The sequence below is a fragment of the Pseudophryne corroboree genome, chromosome 7 (assembly GCF_028390025.1).
Source record: "Pseudophryne corroboree isolate aPseCor3 chromosome 7, aPseCor3.hap2, whole genome shotgun sequence".
In the NCBI taxonomy this organism is placed as follows: domain Eukaryota; kingdom Metazoa; phylum Chordata; class Amphibia; order Anura; family Myobatrachidae; genus Pseudophryne; species Pseudophryne corroboree.
In genome coordinates this window covers 392,344,936-392,369,107 of record NC_086450.1, presented here as the reverse complement: position 1 = coordinate 392,369,107, position 24,172 = coordinate 392,344,936, and the positions used below count along the sequence as shown (strand labels likewise).

General features: G+C 45.7%; 1 protein-coding gene across 3 annotated transcripts in view; it reads right to left on the bottom strand.

Annotated features, from left to right (window-relative positions):
* NUDT1 (nudix hydrolase 1) overlaps positions 1 to 24,172 on the bottom strand; it is a 69,837-nt gene that overhangs the window by 7,586 nt on the left and 38,079 nt on the right. For 2 of the 3 annotated variants that reach the window (XM_063934616.1, XM_063934614.1), the window contains exons 3-4: positions 9,731 to 9,887; positions 7,724 to 7,869 (exon numbers count right to left, since the gene is read on the bottom strand). In XM_063934616.1, the coding sequence (XP_063790686.1) occupies positions 7,724 to 7,869; positions 9,731 to 9,882 (298 nt within the window). In that variant the 5' untranslated portion in view covers positions 9,883 to 9,887. Of the gene's footprint in view, positions 1 to 7,723; positions 7,870 to 9,730; positions 9,891 to 24,172 lie in introns of all 3 variants that reach the window. The other variant, XM_063934615.1, reaches the window with a different exon arrangement.

Sequence of the window (24,172 nt, the reverse complement as noted above, 5' to 3'; positions counted from 1 at the left end):
CAGCGATAGCGATGCGCAGGGCTGCGCATCGCTATGGGGGGTACACACGGAGCGATCATTCTTAAAGTCTAAGCAATCTAGTCAGATTGCTTAGATTATCGCTCCGTGAGTACCCCCCTTTACAGGAGAGTGCTGTGAGGAGATAATGGAGATAAGAGAGAAAGAATGGCACTCTACTGAAGGGTGAGCTCTGCAGAATATTAAACAGTAATTCCTAATCATTTACATTACAGAAACACAGGGCAAAGAAAATTAGGAAGAATGCCTTCAATTGCTTTGTTTTATGCATGGACTTTACAAGGTATGCCAATCTGAAAATAAGAATTTACTTACCGATAATTCTATTTCTCGGAGTCCGTAGTGGATGCTGGGGTTCCTGAAAGGACCATGGGGAATAGCGGCTCCGCAGGAGACAGGGCACAAAAGTAAAGCTTTCCGATCAGGTGGTGTGCACTGGCTCCTCCCCCTATGACCCTCCTCCAAGCCAGTTAGGTACTGTGCCCGGACGAGCGTACACAATAAGGGAGGAATTTTGAATCCCGGGTAAGACTCATACCAGCCACACCAATCACACCGTACAACTTGTGATCAAACCCAGTTAACAGTATGATAACAGAGGAGCCTCTGAAAGATGGCTTCCTAAACAATAACCCGAATTAGTTAACAATAACTATGTACAATTATTGCAGATAATCCGCACTTGGGATGGGCGCCCAGCATCCACTACGGACTCCGAGAAATAGAATTATCGGTAAGTAAATTCTTATTTTCTCTATCGTCCTAGTGGATGCTGGGGTTCCTGAAAGGACCATGGGGATTATACCAAAGCTCCCAAACGGGCGGGAGAGTGCGGATGACTCTGCAGCACCGAATGAGAGAACTCCAGGTCCTCCTTAGCCAGAGTATCAAATTTGTAAAATTTTACAAACGTGTTCTCCCCTGACCACGTAGCTGCTCGGCAAAGTTGTAATGCCGAGACCCCTCGGGCAGCCGCCCAAGATGAGCCCACCTTCCTTGTGGAGTGGGCCTTTACAGATTTAGGCTGTGGCAGGCCTGCCACAGAATGTGCAAGTTGGATTGTGCTACAGATCCAACGAGCAATCGTCTGCTTAGACGCAGGAGCACCCATCTTGTTGGGTGCATACAATATAAACAACGAGTCAGATTTTCTGACTCCAGCTGTCCTTGCAATATATATTTTTAATGCTCTGACAACGTCCAGTAACTTGGAGTCCTCCAAGTCACTTGTAGCCGCAGGCACTACAATAGGCTGGTTCAGATGAAATGCTGACACCACCTTAGGGAGAAAATGCGGACGAGTCCGCAGTTCTGCCCTGTCCGAATGGAAAATCAGATATGGGCTTTTGTAAGATAAAGCTGCCAGTTCTGACACTCTCCTGGCCGAAGCCAGGGCTAGTAACATGGTCACTTTCCATGTGAGATATTTTAAATCCACCTTTTTTAGTGGTTCAAACCAATGAGATTTTAGAAATTCCAAAACCACATTGAGATCCCACGGTGCCACTGGAGGCACCACAGGAGGCTGTATATGCAGCACTCCCTTAACAAAAGTCTGGACTTCAGGAACTGAAGCCAATTCTTTTTGAAAGAAAATCGACAGGGCCGAAATTTGAACCTTAATAGATCCCAATTTGAGACCCATAGACAATCCTGATTGCAGGAAATGTAGGAATCGACCCAGTTGAAATTCCTCCGTCGGAGCACTCCGATCCTCGCACCACGCAACATATCTTCGCCAAATGCGGTGATAGTGTTGCACGGTTACTTCCTTCCTTGCTTTAATCAAAGTAGGAATGACTTCTTCCGGCATGCCTTTTTCCTTTAGGATCCGGCGTTCAACCGCCATGCCGTCAAACGCAGCCGCGGTAAGTCTTGAAACAGACAGGGACCCTGCTGAAGCAAGTCCCTCCTTAGAGGTAGAGGCCACGGATCTTCCGTGATCATCTCTTGAAGTTCCGGGTACCAAGTCCTTCTTGGCCAATCCGGAACCACTAGTATCGTTCTTACGCCTCTTTGCCGTATAATTCTCAATACTTTTGGTATGAGAGGCAGAGGAGGAAACACATATACCGACTGGTACACCCAAGGCGTTACCAGCGCGTCCACAGCTATTGCCTGCGGATCTCTTGACCTGGCGCAATACCTGTCCAGTTTTTTGTTGAGGCGAGACGCCATCATGTCCACCATTGGTCTTTCCCAACGGGTTACCAGCATGTGGAAGACTTCCGGATGAAGTCCCCACTCTCCCGGGTGAAGGTCGTGTCTGCTGAGGAAGTCTGCTTCCCAGTTGTCCACTCCCGGGATGAACACTGCTGACAGTGCTATCACATGATTCTCTGCCCAGCGAAGAATCCTTGCAGCTTCTGCCATTGCACTCCTGCTTCTTGTGCCGCCCTGTCTGTTTACATGGGCGACTGCCGTGATGTTGTCCGACTGGATCAACACCGGTTTTCCTTGAAGCAGAGGTTCTGCCTGGCTTAGAGCATTGTAGATTGCTCTTAGTTCCAGAATGTTTATGTGAAGAGACGTTTCCAGGCTCGTCCACACTCCCTGGAAGTTTCTTCCTTGTGTGACTGCTCCCCAGCCTCTCAGGCTGGCGTCCGTGGTCACCAGGATCCAATCCTGTATGCCGAATCTGCGGCCCTCCAATAGATGCGCACTCTGCAACCACCACAGAAGAGATACCCTTGTCCTTGGAGACAGGGTTATCCGCTGGTGCATCTGAAGATGCGACCCTGACCATTTGTCTAACAGATCCCTCTGGAAAATTCGTGCATGGAATCTGCCGAATGGAATTGCTTCGTAAGAAGCCACCATTTTTCCCAGGACTCTTGTGCATTGATGTACAGACACCTTTCCTGGTTTTAGGAGGTTCCTGACAAGCTCGGACAACTCCTTGGCTTTTTCCTCCGGGAGAAAAACCTTTTTCTGAACCGTGTCCAGAATCATCCCTAGGAACAGCAGACGAGTTGTCGGCATTAACTGGGATTTTGGAATATTCAGAATCCAGCCGTGCTGTTTTAGCACTTCTTGAGACAGTGCTAATCCCCTCTCTAGCTGTTCTCTGGACCTTGCCCTTATTAGGAGATCGTCCAAGTATGGGATAATTAATACGCCTTTTCTTCGAAGAAGAATCATCATCTCGGCCATTACCTTTGTAAAGACCCGAGGTGCCGTGGACAATCCGAACGGCAGCGTCTGAAACTGATAGTGACAGTTTTGTACAACGAACCTGAGGTACCCCTGGTGTGAGGGGTAAATTGGAACGTGGAGGTACGCATCCTTGATGTCCAAGGACACCATAAAGTCCCCTTCTTCCAGGTTCGCTATCACTGCTCTGAGTGACTCCATTTTGAACTTGAACTTCTTTATGTACAGGTTCAAGGACTTCAGATTTAGAATAGGTCTTACCGAGCCGTCCGGCTTCGGTACCACAAATAGAGTGGAATAATACCCCTTTCCCTGTTGTAGAAGAGGTACCTTGACTATCACCTGCTGAGAGTACAGCTTGTGAATGGCTTCCAAAACCGTCTCCCTTTCGGAGGGGGACGTTGGTAAAGCAGACTTCAGGAAACGGCGAGGCGGATCTGTCTCTAGTTCCAACCTGTACCCCTGAGATATTATCTGCAGGATCCAGGGATCTACCTGCGAGTGAGCCCACTGCGCGCTGAAATTCTTGAGACGACCGCCCACCGCCCCCGAGTCCGCTTGAGAAGCCCCAGCGTCATGCTGAGGCTTTTGTAGAAGCGGGGGAGGGCTTCTGTTCCTGGGAAGGAGCTGCCTGTTGGTGTCTCTTCCCCCTTCCTCTGCCTCGTGGCAGATATGAATATCCCTTTGCTCTCTTGTTTTTAAAGGAACGAAAGGGCTGCGGTTGAAAAGTCGGTGTCTTTTTCTGTTGGGGAGTAGCTTGAGGTAAAAAGGTGGATTTCCCGGCTGTAGCCGTGGCCACCAAATCTGATAGACCGACTCCAAATAACTCCTCCCCTTTATACGGCAAAACTTCCATATGCCGTTTTGAGTCCGCATCGCCTGACCACTGTCGCGTCCATAAACTTCTTCTGGCCGAAATGGACATAGCACTTACCCGTGATGCCAGTGTGCAGATATCCCTCTGTGCATCACGCATATAAAGAAATGCATCCTTTATTTGCTCTAAAGACAGTAAAACATTGTCCCTATCCAGGGTATCAATATTTTCAATCAGGGACTCTGACCAAACTACTCCAGCACTGCACATCCAGGCTGACGCTATAGCTGGTCGTAGTATAACACCTGTATGTGTGTATATACTTTTTTGGATATGTTCCATCCTCCTATCTGTTGGATCTTTAAGTGCGGCCGTCTCAGGAGAGGGTAACGCCACTTGTTTAGATAAGCGTGTGAGCGCCTTATCCACCCTAGGAGGTGTTTCCCAGCGCGCCCTAACCTCTGACGGGAAAGGGTATAAAGCTAATAACTTCTTTGAAATTAGCATCTTTTTATCGGGGGGCAACCCACGCTTCATCACATACATCATTTAGTTCTTCTGATTCAGGAAAAACTATAGGTAGTTTTTTCACACCCCACATAATACCCTGTTTAGTGGTACCTGTAGTATCAGCTAAATGTAACGCCTCCTTCATTGCCAAAATCATATAACGTGTGGCCCTACTGGAAAATACGGTTGATTCGTCACCGTCGCCACTGGAATCAGTGCCTGTGTCTGGGTCTGTGTCGACCGACTGAGGCAAAGGGCGTTTTACAGCCCCTGACGGTGTTTGAGGCGCCTGGACAGGCACTAACTGATTGTCCGGCCGTCTCATGTCGTCAAACGACTGCTTTAGCGTGTTGACACTATCCCGTAATTCCATAAATAAAGGCATCCATTCTGGTGTCGACCCCCTAGGAGGTGACATCCCCATATTTGGCAATTGCTCCGCCTCCACACCAATATCGTCCTCATACATGTCGACACACACGTACCGACACACAGGGAATGCTCTTAACGAAGACAGGACCCCACTAGCCCTTTGGGGAGACAGAGGGAGAGTTTGCCAGCACACACCAAAAGCGCTATATATGACAGGGATAGCCTTATAATAAGTGCTCCCTGTATAGCTGCTTTTATAATATAATTTTTGCCACTATTTTGCCCCCCCTCTCTTGTTTTACCTTGTTTCTGTAGTGCAGTGCAGGGGAGAGACCTGGGAGCCGTCCTGACCAGCGGAGCTGTGTAAGGAAAATGGCGCTGTGTGCTGAGGAGATAGGCCCCGCCCCTTTTCCGGCGGGCTCGTCTCCCGCTCTTTAGTGTATTCTGGCAGGGGTTAAATATCTCCATATAGCCCCGGAGGCTATATGTGAGGTATTTTTTTAGCCAAATAGGTTTTCATTTGCCTCCCAGGGCGCTCCCCTCCCAGCGCCCTGCACCCTCAGTGACTGCCGTGTGAAGTGTGCTGAGAGGAAAATGGCGCACAGCTGCAGTGCTGTGCGCTACCTTTAGAAGACTGAGGAGTCTTCTGCCGCCGATTCTGGACCTCTTCATGTTTCAGCATCTGCAAGGGGGCCGGCGGCGAGGCTCCGGTGACCATCCAGGCTGTACCTGTGATCGTCCCTCTGGAGCTGATGTCCAGTAGCCAAGAAGCCAATCCATCCTGCACGCAGGTGAGTTCACTTCTTCTCCCCTAAGTCCCTCGTTGCAGTGATCCTGTTGCCAGCAGGACTCACTGTAAAATAAAAAACCTAAGCTAAACTTTCTCTAAGCAGCTCTTTAGGAGAGCCACCTAGATTGCACCCTTCTCGGCCGGGCACAAAAATCTAACTGGCTTGGAGGAGGGTCATAGGGGGAGGAGCCAGTGCACACCACCTGATCGGAAAGCTTTACTTTTGTGCCCTGTCTCCTGCGGAGCCGCTATTCCCCATGGTCCTTTCAGGAACCCCAGCATCCACTAGGACGATAGAGAAATATACAATTTAGGGCCTGATGTGGAGTAGAATGAAAGGATACCCTGTTAGAGTTTTACTTCACGTCTTGATTATATTATTATCATCATCATCGATTTGAAAGGTGGCTTACTTCTCCGCAACACCAGACAGTGAGGTGGGTGGTGGAACATATATAAAACAGGTACACACAAATAGGTGGGGGCCCTGCTCGTGTGAATAGGGCAAAGACTAGGAATGTAGCTCAGAGTGGGGATAGGGACATTCCTCCTATACACTAAAAAGAAGCATGTGGGTCTACCATTAGATGGGTGGCATACTTTGTCATGAATATTTGGTACTGCAACCATGGCTTCTGCCGTTGTATCTCCTTTCTGCTGCTGGAAGGAGGAGTATATGGAAGGAGGGCAAACTTCTTGTTATGCCTTAAAACAGCGGGCCTAATTCAGATTGGTTGCTGCAGCGGTCGCTGGCTGAAGCCCTGTGCTGTGTGCGTACAACGTCATCTCACTCGTGCGATCGCCTCTGCCTGATTGACGGGGGGAGTCAGGACCTGGCACGGCTAAGATTTTGATCGTAGATGTGCGTTTTTTCGCACATCTATGGTCAGGTCTGAATTAGGCCCATTGTTCATTTGGAACCCTAAAGCTAGGTACACACTATACAATCACTGGTCCAATTTGCCAATAAGTGGGTGAGCTGCCTGTTTTATTGTGTCACGTGTAGGTTTAAGCGTTTCACCGATAAAGCTGCCAAACAACATCCTTCAATTATCCGATTGTTCAGACTTTCCATAAGACATCAGCCAATAGGTCCCGATAATGGTTTATCCTGATGACCTCATCCTCTTTGCGGGCGGACATATGCAAATTCAATCTGGTGTAGCGGAAATTTGATAACTAATAATGAAAAAAAAAATGCTTAATGTGTGCTGTCGATATCAGGCTCTTCCACTTGCCAAAAAACTGTGTACTGTGAATTGCATGGGTGTGGTTTATCAAATCGATAGTATCTAGGTCGACAATGTTTAGGTCGACCACGATAGGTCGACAGTCACTAGGTCGACATGGATGGAAGGTCGACAGGGTTTCTAGGTCGACAGGTCTAAAGGTCGACATGAGGATTTTTTTTTTTTGGGTGTCGTTTTCTTCGTAGAGTGACCGGGATCCCAAATTAGTGCACCGCCTCGCTTCGCTCGCCATGCTTCGGGCATGGTGCCTTCGCTCCGCTACCGCTTCGCTCGGCACAGATTACCGTTCCAATCGTAGTCCACGTGGATCGTTAAGTATGAAAAAATTCAAAAAAAGAATTTTTTTTTTGAAAAACTCATGTCGACCTTTAGACCTGTCGACCTAGCACATGTCGACCTAGAAACCCTGTCGACCTTCCATCCATGTCGACCTAGTGACTGTCGACCTATAGTGGTCGACCTAAACATTGTCGACCTAGACAGTGTCGATCTTCAGACCGGATCCCGAATTGCATAGTGTGTAAATAGCTTAGCAGTACGTATTTTCAAGGTATCCCCAGTAATAATACCACCTGTAGATTTATTGTCTTAGTCAATTAACAAACATGATCTGGAAAACATTCACGGGAAGGGTTCCATGAGGACTGGGTCTGAGAAACACTACCTTAGAAGACCTCCTAGGATTCCCATACACAGGAGAAGAGGAGACAATTAGTAAATAGCCCAGTTACTGCCGCACTCTACACCAGTGAGAATAGCTCGTGAAGTCAGCTAGTGGTAGCAAACAAAAAACATCCGAAGTAGCTGGCTTACCTTCACTTTCACTTGGTTCTCCTTTAAACTCATCTGCCCGAAAAACATGGACATCTAATAATTCTGTGCTGCCAACGAACTCAAATTTTATATGGCCGATTTTCAGGAGAGTGTCAACACTTAGCCCACTTTCTTCCCACAGTTCCCTATGTAAAGAAACAGGCATAGTAAAATATAACTAAATATTGCAATCCACACAACGAGCAAGGATTGGGCTAAGGTACTAAGGTTTATCTAGCAACCAAATCCCGGGATTAGAGACTTTCACTCAACCACAGAGGCTGTGTGACACTCTGGACCCATGATTTGAAGAGGTTGAGTGAAATATCTGATTTAGGGGGTAATTCAGACTGGATCGCAGTCTGAATTACTTTGTGGAGTGCACACGCGCAGCGGTAGCACTGCACGTGCGCACCCCGGGAGCCCAGTGAGATGCTATCAGCAACTCTGGACTGCGATCGCCTCTGCCTGATTGACAGGCAGAGGCGGTCGCGGGGCGGGAGGAGGAGTGTCAATAGCGTTAGAGCGGTCCAGACAAGTGAGGCATGTCCGGACTGTTGGGGGGGGGGGGGGGGGGGGGGCAGGCCGCGGCGGCCACAGCGCAGCAGCTGCACAGGTAGGGAGCTACTCGCCAGGTACAAAAGCATCGCCGCCGTGCGATACTTTTGTACCTGTGCGGGGGTGCGATCAGCTCTGAATTAGGCCCTTAATTGCTTGTTTTACTATACAATATATGTAGTTCCTTGTCTGCCAGAACTCTGTTCTACTGGCAGAGAGCAATTTATTCAGCGTCCTCCAATCTACACAGAAGTAGAGCTGTGAGGTCACCCAGGAATAAGCACTCCAGTCCAACAGCCTAACTTTACCTAAGTTATCGGACTGCCCTATGCATGCTATTAGTTTAGCTTACTCTACATGTCTTAGATCAGGTTGGGTATAAAATCCCGGCAGTTAGAATCCCGACAGTCAGGATACTGACAGCAGCATCCCTACGGATCCCGGTATTTTAACCCCACCCCTATTCCTTCCCCTAACTCACCCCTCCCACAGCCTAACACTAACCCCCCCTCACCCCCCCCCCCCCCCCCACCAGGCTATCCCTAACCTCACACACCCCTGCAGCCTAACCCTCCCCCTAGTGCTTAACCCTAACCACCCCCCGTACGTACAGTTGGGATTCTGACTGCCGAGATCCTGACCGCAGGCTCTCTCCTGGATGGCTCTCTCCTGGATGAACAGTCTAGGGGCTGTCGTTATTTTATGTTACTGCACAGTACATACATCTCTATGTAGTAAAGCAAAAGCACACAACACTAGAGAAATTGATGAGAAGCCTGGTGTGGTCTATACTGACTGTATTTGACAGTGGGCATGGGGGCAGTGTTCCCGTTATTGGATGCAGCCACAGCTGAGCTATCTTGTGTCACCTTCTACAGCTCCGTCCAGTGTGCGTTTCCCAGCCTAGAACACATCCCTTTCCCACTGACAAATATCTGCCAGTCAGACCACTGCCCAACAAAGCAGCAGTTACCTTGTCTGAATGTTTAGACAATCAACTTCATTCATGGTTTGTATTCATTGCCTTTAATATAGGTTAATGTACCTCTTACAGTAAATGATACAGATAACAGAAGTCACTGAAGAGTCCCAGGGCGACAAGTTCTTTTATGCAGGTCACGGAAAACCAAAGTGGCTTAATATCAGTAACGTAACTCTCTGTAGTACAAAAATGTTACTAATGAACATTGATTAAATCAGGTCTCATCGATTGTACGCAATGTATTAAGAAAAGGTTGCAGAGAGAAACACAATAGCCAGAAAACTAAACACACCAGAAATTGAACGTCTTGAACATGCAGTAACCCACGGCAACCCACTACTACCAAGATACTAGTGTTGACCAGTTTAGAGTAAGATAGCTTAATAGTGGCAAGACGTTCAAATTGACTTCTATGGACGAGAGCAAAGTGGCACTATCTGTGATATATTATTCAGCAAGTCTCCCACCTCTTGGCAGCTTCCTCAATTGTCTCTCCGTCCTGCACTTTCCCACCAAAGCCATTCCACAAGCCAGCACCAAAGCCACGTTTTTTCATGCCCAGCAAAATCCTCGGGGGCTGGACTACCAGGACAAGTGTGAGGAGCTTGGATGTGAACATGATGTCTGCTGGGACATTACATTATAATATAAGTGGATGAAAACTTGTAGACTGTATTCATCACTGTTTGTAATAGGTGGAATCAGACAGGTATTCCCCTAAGAGCTGGAGATGCATAGATGTCCACATCTGCCTGGCCCAGTGTGATTGCAATACGGATGATATGTGGTTACAATTAATACATTTACAACTCATCATATAAATTGTAAGCTTACGAGCAGGGCCTTCCTACCTCTATGTCTCTGTTTTTACCCAGTTTTGTACTATTACCGTTGTTCTAATTGTAAAGCGCAACGGAATATGCTGCGCTATATAAGAAACAGTTAATAATAATAATAATAATAATAATAAAAATAAGCATATGATTAGCATGTGCAATTTTTCCTATATGAGATTTTTTAATTAATCAGACAAAATGGATCAAGAATTCCTTATATTAATTCCTTGTATTTCCAACTCTAGCCTTCGTTTTAGGCGTATAGCTGTCATATTCTAGGAGTAACTAAGGGGGTCATTCAGATCTAATTGCCGCTGTGCGTTTTCACACTGCGGGTGATCAGATCCAAACTGCGCATGCACCGCAATGCGCCGGTGCGATAAACAGCTGCAACGAGGATCGCCAGTCAGCGACGGGATTGTGCAAAGCATCCATTCGCACGGGCGTTCGCAAGGAGATTGACAGGTGGAGGCCATTTGTGGATGGCAACTGACCGTTTTCAGGGAGTGTCTGGAAAAACGCAGGCGGGACCAAGCATTTGAAGGGAGGGTGTCTGACGTCAAATCCGGTCCCGATCAGCCTGATGTGATCGCAGAGGAAGAGTAAATCCTGGGCTGCACAGAGACTGCACAAAATCAGTTTGTGCATCTCTGTGTCAAAGTCAGAAAAATATCACGATGCACACTGCCATATTTGCACCTCATACAGGTCCGCGCTGCGCATGCGTGCGCTCTCCCGTGCGTGCGCATACTCGCTGTTGCGGGCACCCGCGGGCGCGCGGTATGTGCATTTACGGTAGAGCTCATGTGTTCGTAGCGTGCGACTCAATCGTTACATATTTCCACTATAAAATGTATTTTGTAGATCATGGTCCTTTTGATAGATTCTGAAAGTTTGGTTAATGTAGCATGTTCATGGACAGAGAAATCCCTCTTTGTTTGATACGAAGGGTCAGACAGGAGTAATACTGTGGTGTTTAGTATCCATCGGAAGAGTATTTAATTAGCAATATTCCGGTGTTGGTTTGAAGCGGATTAATCGCTCGTGCGAATAGTTATGGACATAAGAAGTTTATGTCCATTTACTATTATTTGCACTTACTTATCCATGCGGCGGAAAACCTAGTTTCCCACCCACCTGAGCAGTTGGAAATCGTCACAGCCCACCTGTATGAATCAACCTATGACCTTTTGTTATAATGCGAGGAGGAATTCCTGTGTCCAATGAACAATGAGATTGTAGGGACCATTGAATTGTATTGTGTGTGGGGCATAAATAGACAAGCCGATCACATCCAGCTCACTCTTCAACGGTTCTCATTGCTGAAAATCGGGAGCTGGATGTCCAGAGGCGCATGCGATCGTTCCCCTTGTGCGTAAGTTTTCTCCGCAATCATATTGTCTTTCTTGTTATTATGGGCCATATCTCTCTCTCTCTCTCTCTCTCTTCTCTTTCTCTCGTATTCTCTTAAACATAATAGTATTGTATTGTATTTCATGTGTAGTTACCTGGTTAGTTAGTCTATGTTATATTGTAGTGTGTGACTTGTATTGTGTTATTCTTTTTGCAAGTATAACATTCATATAAGGCGTTAGACCCTAAGCACGGTATCTGTGTATTTCTTATAGTGTTAAGTATTCACAGAGCGTCGGTGACGCTCAAACAGCTTTTAAGTTAATAAGGTTACACTGTGTTGCATCTACACCCTATCTCTACACTAAGGTTTTACAGCATAGTACATTGTTTATGGTTTAGATATAAAGGTTTAACATTGTGAGCGTCTGCGCCGCTGGTGATCTCCTCGTGGTCCCGAGCGTCCGCCACGCTAGAGCGAACCATTACGTTAGTCAGCAGCCAATAGTGTGCCTGCCTGTGATCTCTTGGCCGTGAGCGAATGTGACGCTTGAGCGTCTCGACCTCGGCTAAGCGATTGCTACGCAACGTGCGTACCCTTACGGTACTCCATACGTCAATAGCGTACAGTGTTCTTAGGCCTCTTAAAGGGTTTTAAATAAGATAAATATTTAGCTTTATCAATTGGCGGCTCGTCCTGTCCTTCACATATCTCTGCTAGGTAATTTCAGCAGACATTATCCAGCAGCAAAGGGCGGGAGGTCATATTCCTCGTAGTGCTGTTTGGATAAGCGTCTGCTTCGCTTAGTAAAGGGTGCTGAAGGAATCCGGAACCGGAGGTAAGAACAACACGCTAGTGTCTTTTAAAACTGTTTATTTCTGTCTTGCGTACACACGCACATATCTGCATTTCTTTTTCATTCGTGTATTTTCATATCACTCTCCTGTTTGCCATTTTATAATTGATAAAACGTGCTAAGAGAGATTTGTCGCTATTTCATAGTTAAAGTGTAAATGTAATATATAAAGGGATAAAGTGTAAAGCCCACACGCAACTCTACCTAAGGTATAAGGAGAGATTGGTGTGTTGCGCGGTAGACGATCGAGGATCATCTACATTGATAAAACGTGCTAGTTGTGTTACGGTGGATATTTGCTTTGCGTACACGTGTCTCTAACAAAGGGTGAGACTCGCGTACGCAACTCAAAGGCCGACGCACGCAGCGTAAATTACGCAACGGAGCGTCCGGGTACGCCCACGTAACTCAAATCACACGATAGTGTTATTGCAACAGGCGGAAAGGTGGCAACGTGGTAAGTAGCGCAAGTCTATTTTAGTGTCCGAAATTTAGACTAACAGATCCTTCTCCAAATTCACAACACATCTGGTTTAAAGAAAATTTCTGCGCAGAAATAGAAATAGAAACAAAAGTGTACATGTGGTGAGTGAGTGTTTTGTATATATAAGTTTATACAATTTTCCAGGTTGAACCACAAGAAGTCGAGTTCTCGCAGAGGTACATACATGTAAGTGACGTGCATGGTGGCTAGGGAGGCATCTCTGGTTAAACATAAAATTTGAGCAGTAGAGTATAGTAGACCAGGAGGTCATACTACAGACCAGGAGGTCCAGGTACAGCAGACTAAGAAGTCTGCCATAAATAAGAGAAAAGGGCACAACCCAGGGGGTTGGTGCAAAACCCATATAGGCCAATAAAGCTCTGGCTGAAGGAATTCGCAGCCGAAATTTTCGATTCCACTGGTCGCCCAGCACATAAGATTAGTTGCTTATGTGCTGAACGATTGTACCGCACGTAATTGTGTACATTAGTTAATCTGACCAGTACCATTTGTGTACGAACCCGGTCATAAAACTATTTGTACACTCTGATGTGATTTGTGTAATTTTTTATTTTCTGAAGGGAAGTTCGCTGGTCACTCAGGAATTGTCCAACAACCAATAGTTACTGGAAAGAGTAAGTGTTCTGCGGATATCCCTCGCATGTTCCAGTAAATAGAGGTTCATAGGGGCCCTGGGTCGAGTACGCCAGCGCTAAGGCAGTGTGTGGGTCGTATTGGTCGGCGTGGGCGAGTGAGTGGGGTACTCGGTAAACCGCCACCGTCAGCCTATCGTGAACATTTTGGTTTTTGTAAGGGTTCGCTGAAGACCCTGATTGAAGGTCAGAGGTGGTGAAAGCAACGCCTGCAAGTTATGGGGGCCAATTGTTCAGGAAGGGGGCGATCAACCTCGGTTCGGGTTGATTCAGTAAACCGACCAGTCGGGTCGGCAAGGTACGTAATGTGTGAAAAATATGGTTCACATACAGAGGTTTTATGTGATGAATGGGAGAGAATGACAGTGCATGACGGGGAGAAATTCCCAAGAGTAGGTAGCTTTAGCCCAGAAGTGTTGCAAAATTTAAGGAGGAGGATATGTCTCATTAAATCAACAAAGAGACGAATCCAACATTATGATTATTTGCAGTTATGGCAACAGGAGGGTGAAATACAGAGAGGATTGGCTCTGGCGGCGGGATCTAATCCTATCAAGAAATTGATAGCGACGGCCCCGCCGCCACCATACATATCAGGAGAGAAATTGGTTGCGGAGAATGACGCATTAGGGTGTAACAAACAGGCACTTAGCAACTGTATAAATGTTAAGGATAATGTTAATAAGTTAACCAATGCAAGTATTAACCCGTGCAAGTTGTACCCTGTTTTGAACTTTCCCCAGGAGTGTGATCAAGAGGACGAATCGGCAACAATATCGGCGCTCTCTCTAGCAGCCACCATAGCAGAGACAACAGTAGGCACGGCTCCACCCACGAGATTAGTAACAAAAGCCCCTAGCGGAGGGATAGGTGAGGTCGTATCTACAGGTAAGTACGGCACCATACACTACGCTGAAACCATTTCACCACAGGCTGTAGAACCTACACAGAGTGATGTTAGTAGACTTAATCCTGTTAGGGTAATAGCAGTGCCAAATGGGAAAACTGACACGACAGGAATCACACCTGTTAGGAACATTGCCATGTACAGCCCATTTTCCCGAATGGAATTAAGAACCATAGTGTCTGAATTCCCTGATCCTAGAAAAGATTTAGTTGCTAGCCAGAAATACATCAGAGACCTAGGAAACACTTTAGAGCCCAATAACAAAGACTGGCAGGTATTGCTGAGGGCATGTTTACCCTCCAATGTCGACGCAGCTCAATTTTTAGCTGACTGTGGACTAGATCAGGATGTACCTCTTACAGATGTGTACAACAAAGATAACGTAAAAAGAATAAGTTTACAGTTAAAGGAGTATTTTCCAGCGGTAGTTAAGTGGAACAAGATTTTCTCCATTAGACAGAAAGAGTCAGAAACTGCTGCAGAATATTTTCACAGGGCATTACTAGAAATGGCAAAATACACAGGTATAGAGGACATTAAAACAAACATAAACCATCGAGAAGTAGCAGTATCTGTACTAATGGATGGTTTAAAAGAGACATTAAAGACAAGGGTACAGACCACGCAACCATGTTGGCGAGGTCTGTCGGTGGCTACTCTGAGAGAGGCTGCAATTGATCACGACCGGAATATCACCCGACACAGGGAGTCACAAGGTGATAAGTTAATGTCCGTAAGTATACAGGCCCTGACCACAAGGCAGCCTTTGTATAAATCACCAAACCCTGTGGGTAAGTCAAATGTGGTAACTTGTTTTTCTTGTCATAGACAGGGACACATGGCACGAGACTGTAGAGTGAAAAATTCACAAAACTCATATCAACCCCCTAGACAACGACACGACACACGACATTGGGAGCAGGGTCCGCAGAAACGGAGTTATGAGCCACATGCAGGGGAAACAAAAAGATACCCCCCGAACAGAGACTGGCAAACTCCTGGCAGTTCCCATTTAACCCCTTCACAAGTAGTTGCTGCCAGCGGGATTCAGGGAGGTCACCATACCCAATAGGGGTGTGGCCATACCTGTAATCTGCAGCCAGTAAAATTGATTGCAAGTCTTGGGAGTGAACCTGAAATTGCAATCAATGTAGCTGGTAAATCATTAAACTTTCTTGTAGACACAGGGGCGGCCAAATCAGTGATAAATTCGACAGTGGGCATGAGAACCACTGGTAAGACAATTCCAGCCATAGGGGTAACAGGAGTAGTCCAGCACTACCCTGTTAGCAAACCAGCCGAGATTACAGTAGGGCCTTTACATACCAAGCATTCCTTTTTGCTGGCTGCATCGGCACCGACTAATCTCCTGGGAAGAGACTTATTGTGTAAAATGGGGTGCGTCATCTATTGTACTCCTGAAGGTGTATTCTTGGACATACCTGAGAATCACGCTCAGGAAGTGCAAGACATGTTAGACTCCCCATCAAAATTAATGTCACATACCATTATGACAAATAGGACTCCATCCCAAGTAGAAGAAATGACATCCCAGATACCAGAGTCACTTTGGACTAAAGACGGACAAGACACTGGATTGATGGCAAACGTAGCTCCAGTAGTTGTACAAGTAAAAGATGGTAGGATAGCTCCAAAAATCCCACAGTACCCTCTGAAGCCAGAGGTGGAGTTAGGAGTTTACCCAGTAATAGAGCGCTTGCTACAACAGGGCATTCTGGTAAGAACGTCCAGCACTGCCAATAATCCCATCTTCCCTGTGAAAAAGAGTGGGGGGAGGTGTTACCGGCTAGTGCAGGATCTAAGGGGGATTAACAAAATAGTTGAGAGTCAGTTCCCCGTAGTGCCAAATCCAGCTGTCATCCTTATGCAAATCCCTCCCACTGCGAAATTTTTCACTGTTATTGACCTCTGCTCCGCTTTCTTTTCGGTACCTCTGCACCCTGACAGCCAATATTTGTTTGCATTCACATACAGAGGAGTCCAATACACATGGACTCGATTACCACAAGGTTTCATAGACAGTCCAAGTATATTTTCCCAGGCTTTGCATGATTGTTTACAGTCTTTCCAACCAGAGAGTGGATCAGTATTAATACAGTACGTGGATGATCTACTACTGTGTTCTGATTCATTGGAAGCATCCCTGAAGGATACGAAACAGCTCCTGTTTCATCTTTCAGACACAGGACACAAGGTTTCCAAAGACAAGTTGCAATTATGCCAAACTAAGGTAAAATATTTGGGACACTGTCTAACACAAGGACTGAGACACCTGACCGCTGATAGAATTCAAGCAATTAGAGACATGACTCTGCCACAAACCCAGCAACAGATCAGAACATTTTTAGGAATGTGTGGGTATTGCCGTAACTGGATCCCAGGGTTTTCCATTCTAGCGTTACCTTTGCAGGAGATGGTCTCCTCAAACAAACCTGATCGGATTTCGCATACAGACGAGTCCGAGATGGCATTTGAGAGACTTAAACAGTGCCTAACGCAGGCACCAGCATTAGGTATGCCAGACTATGGGAAACCCTTTGAGCTGTACGGAACAGAAAGTGCTGGTTGCGCGGCAGGTGTCTTAACCCAAAAGCACGGTGATGCCAGCAGGCCAGTAGCATACTACAGCGCTCAGCTAGACACGGTAGCGCGATCCCTCCCCACATGCTTGCGGAGCGTTGCTGCGATAGCATTGCTAGTAACGAAAAGCGAAGATGTAGTGCTAGGTCACAACCTCACAATTCATACACCACATGCAGTGTCAGCCTTGCTAAATTCTGCCCAAACCAGGCACGTCTCATCAGCGCGGTTTACAAGATGGGAATTGGCACTAATGGCCCCCGTAAACATCACCATAAGGAGATGCAGTGCATTAAATCCTGCAACATATCTCCCAGGTGTGCCTGGACAGGCACAAAGGGTGGAGGATGAGAGTGGTGGGGAAGGAGAATTTAATACAAAGGAGGACACACATGATTGTATGGAATATTTGACCCAAAATGTTACCGCAAGGCCTGACATCAGTGACAACCCACTGGAAGATGTAGATCTAACTTTCTACACGGACGGTAGTTGTCACAGACAGTCAGACTCGGGAGACTTGTGTACTGGATACGCAGTCGTAGATGACCAAGGCACCATAGAAGCGGAACCGCTAGGCCCACCTCACTCAGCCCAGGTTGCTGAACTGGTCGCCCTAACCAGAGCATGTGAATTGGCTAAGGGCAAATCAGCCAATATCTACACCGACTCTAGATACGCATTCGGGGTAGTCCATGATTTCGGAGCCCTATGGCGCCTCAGAAATTTCATGACGGCAGCTGGTACACCGGTAGCGCATGCAGCTCACATCAAAAGGCTTCTAACAGCGATACAGGAACCCGACAGAGTGGCTGTTATCAAGTGTAAAGCACATACATATAGCCAAGACCCAGTATCACTTGGTAACAGTCGAGCAGACGAAGCAGCTAAGTTAGCAGCTGGTACCCCCAGACAGACAGATACCACACAACTGATGGTATTTAATACCATCAACACACAGAAGCTGTGTGAGATGCAAAATTTGTGTTCCACACAGGAAAAGGCAGTTTGGAAGGCAAAGGGATATGGCCAGGAGTCCTCAGGACTCTGGACGGATGGACAAGGTAAACCGGTGGCCCCCAGAGCATATCTCCCATGTTTAGCTGAGGCAGCTCACGGGCTGACTCATCTGGGCAAGGAAGGAATGTGCAAGTTGGTAAGAGCATATTGGTGCGCCCCAGGATTTTCATCTCATGCGAGTAAGAGAGCAATGTCATGCCTTACATGCTTGAGAAAGAATATCGGAAAGGCAATACCAACAGAACCATCTCATATCCCACCTACAGGCGGTCCTTTTCAGGTAATACAGATTGACTTTATTCAATTACCCCCTTGTCGAAATTTGAAATATGTACTTGTTTGTATAGATGTATTCTCAAATTGGGTCGAAGCATTTCCTGCGGCCACAAATACCGCTATGTTTACTGCTAAGAAAATTGTACAGGAATTTGTATGTAGATATGGTATCCCTAGAATAATTGAAAGTGATAGGGGTACCCATTTTACAGGTGATGTCTTTCAAGGAATGTGTAAGTTGATGGGAATTGATAGCAAGCTGCACACTCCATACCGTCCACAGGCGAGTGCGAAGGTGGAAAGAGTGAACAGCACTATTAAAAATAAACTGAGCAAAGTTATGGCAGAGACAGGATTGACATGGCCAGAAGCTTTACCCATTGTACTGTACAGCATCAGAACCACTCCCAGGTCCCCTCTTAATCTGTCTCCCTTTGAAATCTTGTTTGGTCGACAACCGCATGTTATGATTAACCCTCAGGATGATTTGAAGTGTAACAATGAAGTGACTGTAAAGTACTTGATTAACATGAGCAAACAGCTAAGGAATCAAAATGATAATTTGAAGTTGGTGATTCCTGATTTACCAGATAGTAATTGTCATGACATTGAACCTGGGGATTATGTAATGATACGGAATTTTCTACGCTCAGGTTGCCTTATTGACAGATGGGAAGGACCATACCAAGTCTTATTGACTAGCACTACAGCATTGAAAGTTGCCGAGAGAGAGACTTGGGTTCATTCGTCCCATTGTAAGAAGGTTGCTGATCCAGAGAGGTCCCGTGATAAGGAACAGACGGTAGAGGAAGTTGTATCACTGGAGTGTCTGTTCCAGGAGGACTGAGGCGGCACCTGAGCATTGAGAATCACAAGATCAAAAGCAGTTGTCGATTCCCTGTTCCCTTTTATTGTTTTTCTCCACTTCCCATCCCCCCTCCCTCAAATTATTTTTCCCCCTTCTCATTCTTCTTCGTTTACTCCTATAAGATGGACTTGCCCCAAGAGACTGTGATCCGGATTTTCCTGTTGACCATGATGTTGACCAGAGCAGTCTGTTCCGGCGAGAGTACCATGGAGGTCGAGAGAGGTTCTGGAATGGGTTCTGATGACAGAGATGGAGGCGTAGTTTTCCGAGAACAACATAATCAACAAGCAAAGGCGAGTATCAGAAAACGATCCGATAGCATTGACCATAGAAGGAATTGTGAAGGATTGTTAGCTGAAGAAAACTGTATCTGTAGGCTCTGTGACAATGTAGTTGAGGATGGGTGCATCAAGAAATGCCAATCCAGTTTTAATATCCACATGGACCGGCATCCCTTGAGTGACTATCACTCCTTAGTGGGTAGTGTGTTAAATCAAACAGATTGTTGGGTATGCTCTCAAGTACCTCAAGGTCATAGCAAATCAGGACTAGTACCATTTCCTTTAACGATAGGGGAGGTACTTGAGCTAAGTGGTGGGAGGCCGGTGGACAGGAGGTTTAATATCTCCAGTCCTCCTAGTTTGAAGCTCCACCAATATCATGTGGATAGATCCCTCATATGTTTTAACATTTCCAATCCCCGAAAGCCGGGAAATTGTGAAGTGTCATGGAGTAACCAAACCATGACCTTTTCATATAGAGCAGATAGAATGCCTACAGATACAGAGCTTATACGCCACATAGCCAGTAGAGGAAAATCTTTCCGATATAGGTATACCCTAGGAAATAGGATTACGAGAGTTGGAGAGGTATCACCAGGATACTGTGCACATATCGTACAAGCTGATACGTGTACTAGACAGATGGGAGAATTAGGGTTAGGAGATTTCACATGGAAGATGTGTAATATGGTTATGTCCTACTCCGTCCCATATGTTCTCCCCGATGATGCATATTTCATATGCGGGAGGAAGGCGTATAAGTGGCTTGCCCCAAACTCTGAAGGATTGTGTTATATTGGAAAAGTATTGCCTGAAGTAATGACTGTATCACATGCCAAAATGAAAGATATACACCGTGTTGCCCAAGCTCCTTATACTCATACCCATTACGAGCACGTAGTTAAACGGCACCTGATAGAAAGAACAGAGCATCCGGCCTCTGACATGATCCATGAATCCACCGGGATTCAGTTTCTAATCGCGTTAGACATCACTCGCACCGCCAGAGGAGTGCTGAATTATAAATACATATCTGCGCTCGCAAATTTGTTAGACAATATCACAGAAATGTATGATGACCCGTTTAGGTATACTGGAAGAGAACTTCAAGCTTATAAAACAGAACTAGTTCAGCATAGAATGATTCTCAATTATCTCACGGCAGTGACAGGTGGATATTGTGTCACACTGGCAACGCAGTACGGCGTGAAATGTTGCACATATATTACAAATAGTACCGAGGACCCGGTCGAGGTCATAGACCAAAAGATGGACGATATTCTCCAATTGAAGTGGGAATTTCGCAGGAGACACAATCTCACCCTTGCTGCTGTGAGTAATGAGCTGACTAGTTGGGTGTCATGGTTGAACCCGCGAAATTGGTTCTCCGGTTTAGGAGAATGGGCTCAAGGAGTCATAATGGATGTTGGGAAGTTTCTCCTATGTATCTTAGGTGTTATCATAACGGTTGGCTTGATATTTAGATGCGGTCAGGCTTTAATGAAGTGCAAACGAGGTACTAGGGTGATGAGTTTAAGGAGTGAGGAAATTGTAATTCCAATGGATTTGATTTATGACCCAAATGTAGAAACAATGATGTGATGAAAATGCGATTTCTACGGTCCGTTTCTTTCACCTGTTTTTCCGTTTTCTCCAAGGTAAAAAGACCCACTTGGACGAGGAATTTGATGATCCTGTATACAGACAACTGATGGATTAAAGAAGAAGTTTTGACAACCTTATACACAGATATTTGATGAACTTTGCCATAGACCCCCAGTTTCCCTAGAAATTTTAAAATTACGCTAGCCCAACACTTTTGTAAGTCTATGGACATTGACAAAGCTTTTTGCCCACACGCCTTTTGGCAAAAGCACAAAGAAGACTGCATTCAACAGACACCGAACAAGACTTCAACCGACAAATGTTCATTTACCTGACATAGAATACCACTGCATTTACCGTAATTATGTCTTTTCTTCATCTCTACAACCTTCAGGTAATTACACACATAGTCGATAGGGAATACAGGCACAGATATCAGCAATCACATATTCCCCCATTCATGTATCATCAACTAAAATGTGCTCCCCATTTTGTTACAACCACAGCCGAAAAGAGCTCGGTAAAGTTTGACAGCCCATCCACAGACCCGTACCACGGGATAAGAAGGAATTCAAATGTATACTTCGCAATGCCTCGAAGCTTGATTTAAAACACGTACGGCACGATGATACATGACCCCCAAACACGGATTCATACACACATGCTTCTGCTATCTCACTAGGTCATACCCTTTTCCTACCTTCTCCTCTCCTCCCCTACCCAACCATGTAAATGTATTAACCCCTGACATATATTTTTCTCTTTTTGAAATGTTTTAGGAAGTGGCAGTTATTGTTGACTGCCAAAGGGTGGACTGTCAAAGTCAGAAAAATATCACGATGCACACTGCCATATTTGCACCTCATACAGGTCCGCGCTGCGCATGCGTGCGCTCTCCCGTGCGTGCGCATACTCGCTGTTGCGGGCACCCGCGGGCGCGCGGTATGTGCATTTACGGTAGAGTTCATGTGTTCGTAGCGTGCGACTCAATCGTTACATATTTCCACTATATAATGTATTTTGTAGATCATGGTCCTTTTGATAGATTCTGAAAGTTTGGTTAATGTAGCATGTTCATGGACAGAGAAATCCCTCTTTGTTTGATACGAAGGGTCAGACAGGAGTAATACTGTGGTGTTTAGTATCCATCGGAAGAGTATTTAATTAGCAATATTCCGGTGTTGGTTTGAAGCGGATTAATCGCTCGTGCGAATAGTTATGGACATAAGAAGTTTATGTCCATTTACTATTATTTGCACTTACTTATCCATGCGGCGGGAAACCTAGTTTCCCACCCACCTGAGCAGTTGGAAATCGTCACAGCCCACCTGTATGAATCAACCTATGACCTTTTGTTATAATGCGAGGAGGAATTCCTGTGTCCAATGAACAATGAGATTGTAGGGACCATTGAATTGTATTGTGTGTGGGGCATAAATAGACAAGCCGATCACATCCAGCTCACTCTTCAACGGTTCTCATTGCTGAAAATCGGGAGCTGGATGTCCAGAGGCGCATGCGATCGTTCCCCTTGTGCGTAAGTTTTCTCCGCAATCATATTGTCTTTCTTGTTATTATGGGCCATATCTCTCTCTCTCTCTCTTCTCTTTCTCTCGTATTCTCTTAAACATAATAGTATTGTATTGTATTTCATGTGTAGTTACCTGGTTAGTTAGTCTATGTTATATTGTAGTGTGTGACTTGTATTGTGTTATTCTTTTTGCAAGTATAACATTCATATAAGGCGTTAGACCCTAAGCACGGTATCTGTGTATTTCTTATAGTGTTAAGTATTCACAGAGCGTCGGTGACGCTCAAACAGCTTTTAAGTTAATAAGGTTACACTGTGTTGCATCTACACCCTATCTCTACACTAAGGTTTTACAGCATAGTACATTGTTTATGGTTTAGATATAAAGGTTTAACATTGTGAGCGTCTGCGCCGCTGGTGATCTCCTCGTGGTCCCGAGCGTCCGCCACGCTATAGCGAACCATTACGTTAGTCAGCAGCCAATAGTGTGCCTGCCTGTGATCTCTTGGCCGTGAGCGAACGTGACGCTTGAGCGTCTCGACCTCGGCTAAGCGCTTGCTACGCAACGTGCGTACCCTTACGGTACTCCATACGTCAATAGCGTACAGTGTTCTTAGGCCTCTTAAAGGGTTTTAAATAAGATAAATATTTAGCTTTATCATCTGCTACACATGCGATCGCACACTTGCACAGCGAAAATACACTCCCCCAGTAGGCGGTGACTATCTGATTGCAGGGCTGTAAAAAACGCTGCTTAGCGATCAAATCTGAATTACCCCCTGAATCACCATAATAAGACCACAGGTATAGTGTACCCGAACCTCATCTATATTAAATTCTGGGATGCTTAGAAAAGAAACGAAAGTGGCAGATCAGCGGGTGAAATGAGCGACCTGCTAGATTGGCCTGCATGGCAGGACAATCTAGCACCAGCGATAGCGATGCGCGGGCTGTGCATCGCTATCGCTGTGGGGGCTACACACGGAGCGATCCTGCTTAAAATCTAAGCAATCTAGGGGGTAATTCCAAGTTGATCGCAGCAGGATTTATGATAGCAACCAGGCAAAACCATGTGCACTGCAGGGGAGGTAGATATAATATGTGCAGAAAGAGTTAGATTTGGGTGGGTTATTTTGTTTCTGTGCAGGGTAAATACTGGCTGCTTTATTTTTACACTGCAAATTAGATTGCAGATTGAACACACCCCACCCAAATCTAACTCTCTGCACATGTTATATCTGCCTCCCCTGCAGTACACATGGTTTTGCCCAGATGCTATCAAAAATCCTGCTGCGATCAACTTGGAATTACCCCCCTAGTCAGATTGCTTAGATTTTAAGCAGCGATCGCTCCGTGAGTACCCCCCTTAATACTAAATCGGCAAATTAATTTCACAATGCAACTTGCAAGCCAGGGAAGCATTGTAGCGATAATCACGTTTTATGCTATTAATCTATAAAACACACTCCACTATAAAATGCTCAAAAGCAACAAAATCTTTATATTAAGTAATTAGTGAATTAGAAATACATAAAATAGAAAATGATAAAAATAAAATAAAAAAACACAATAAAAAAAACCAAAACAAAAAAAAAACCACCACCACCTTTTTAGCAGGAGCGACATAAAAATTCACA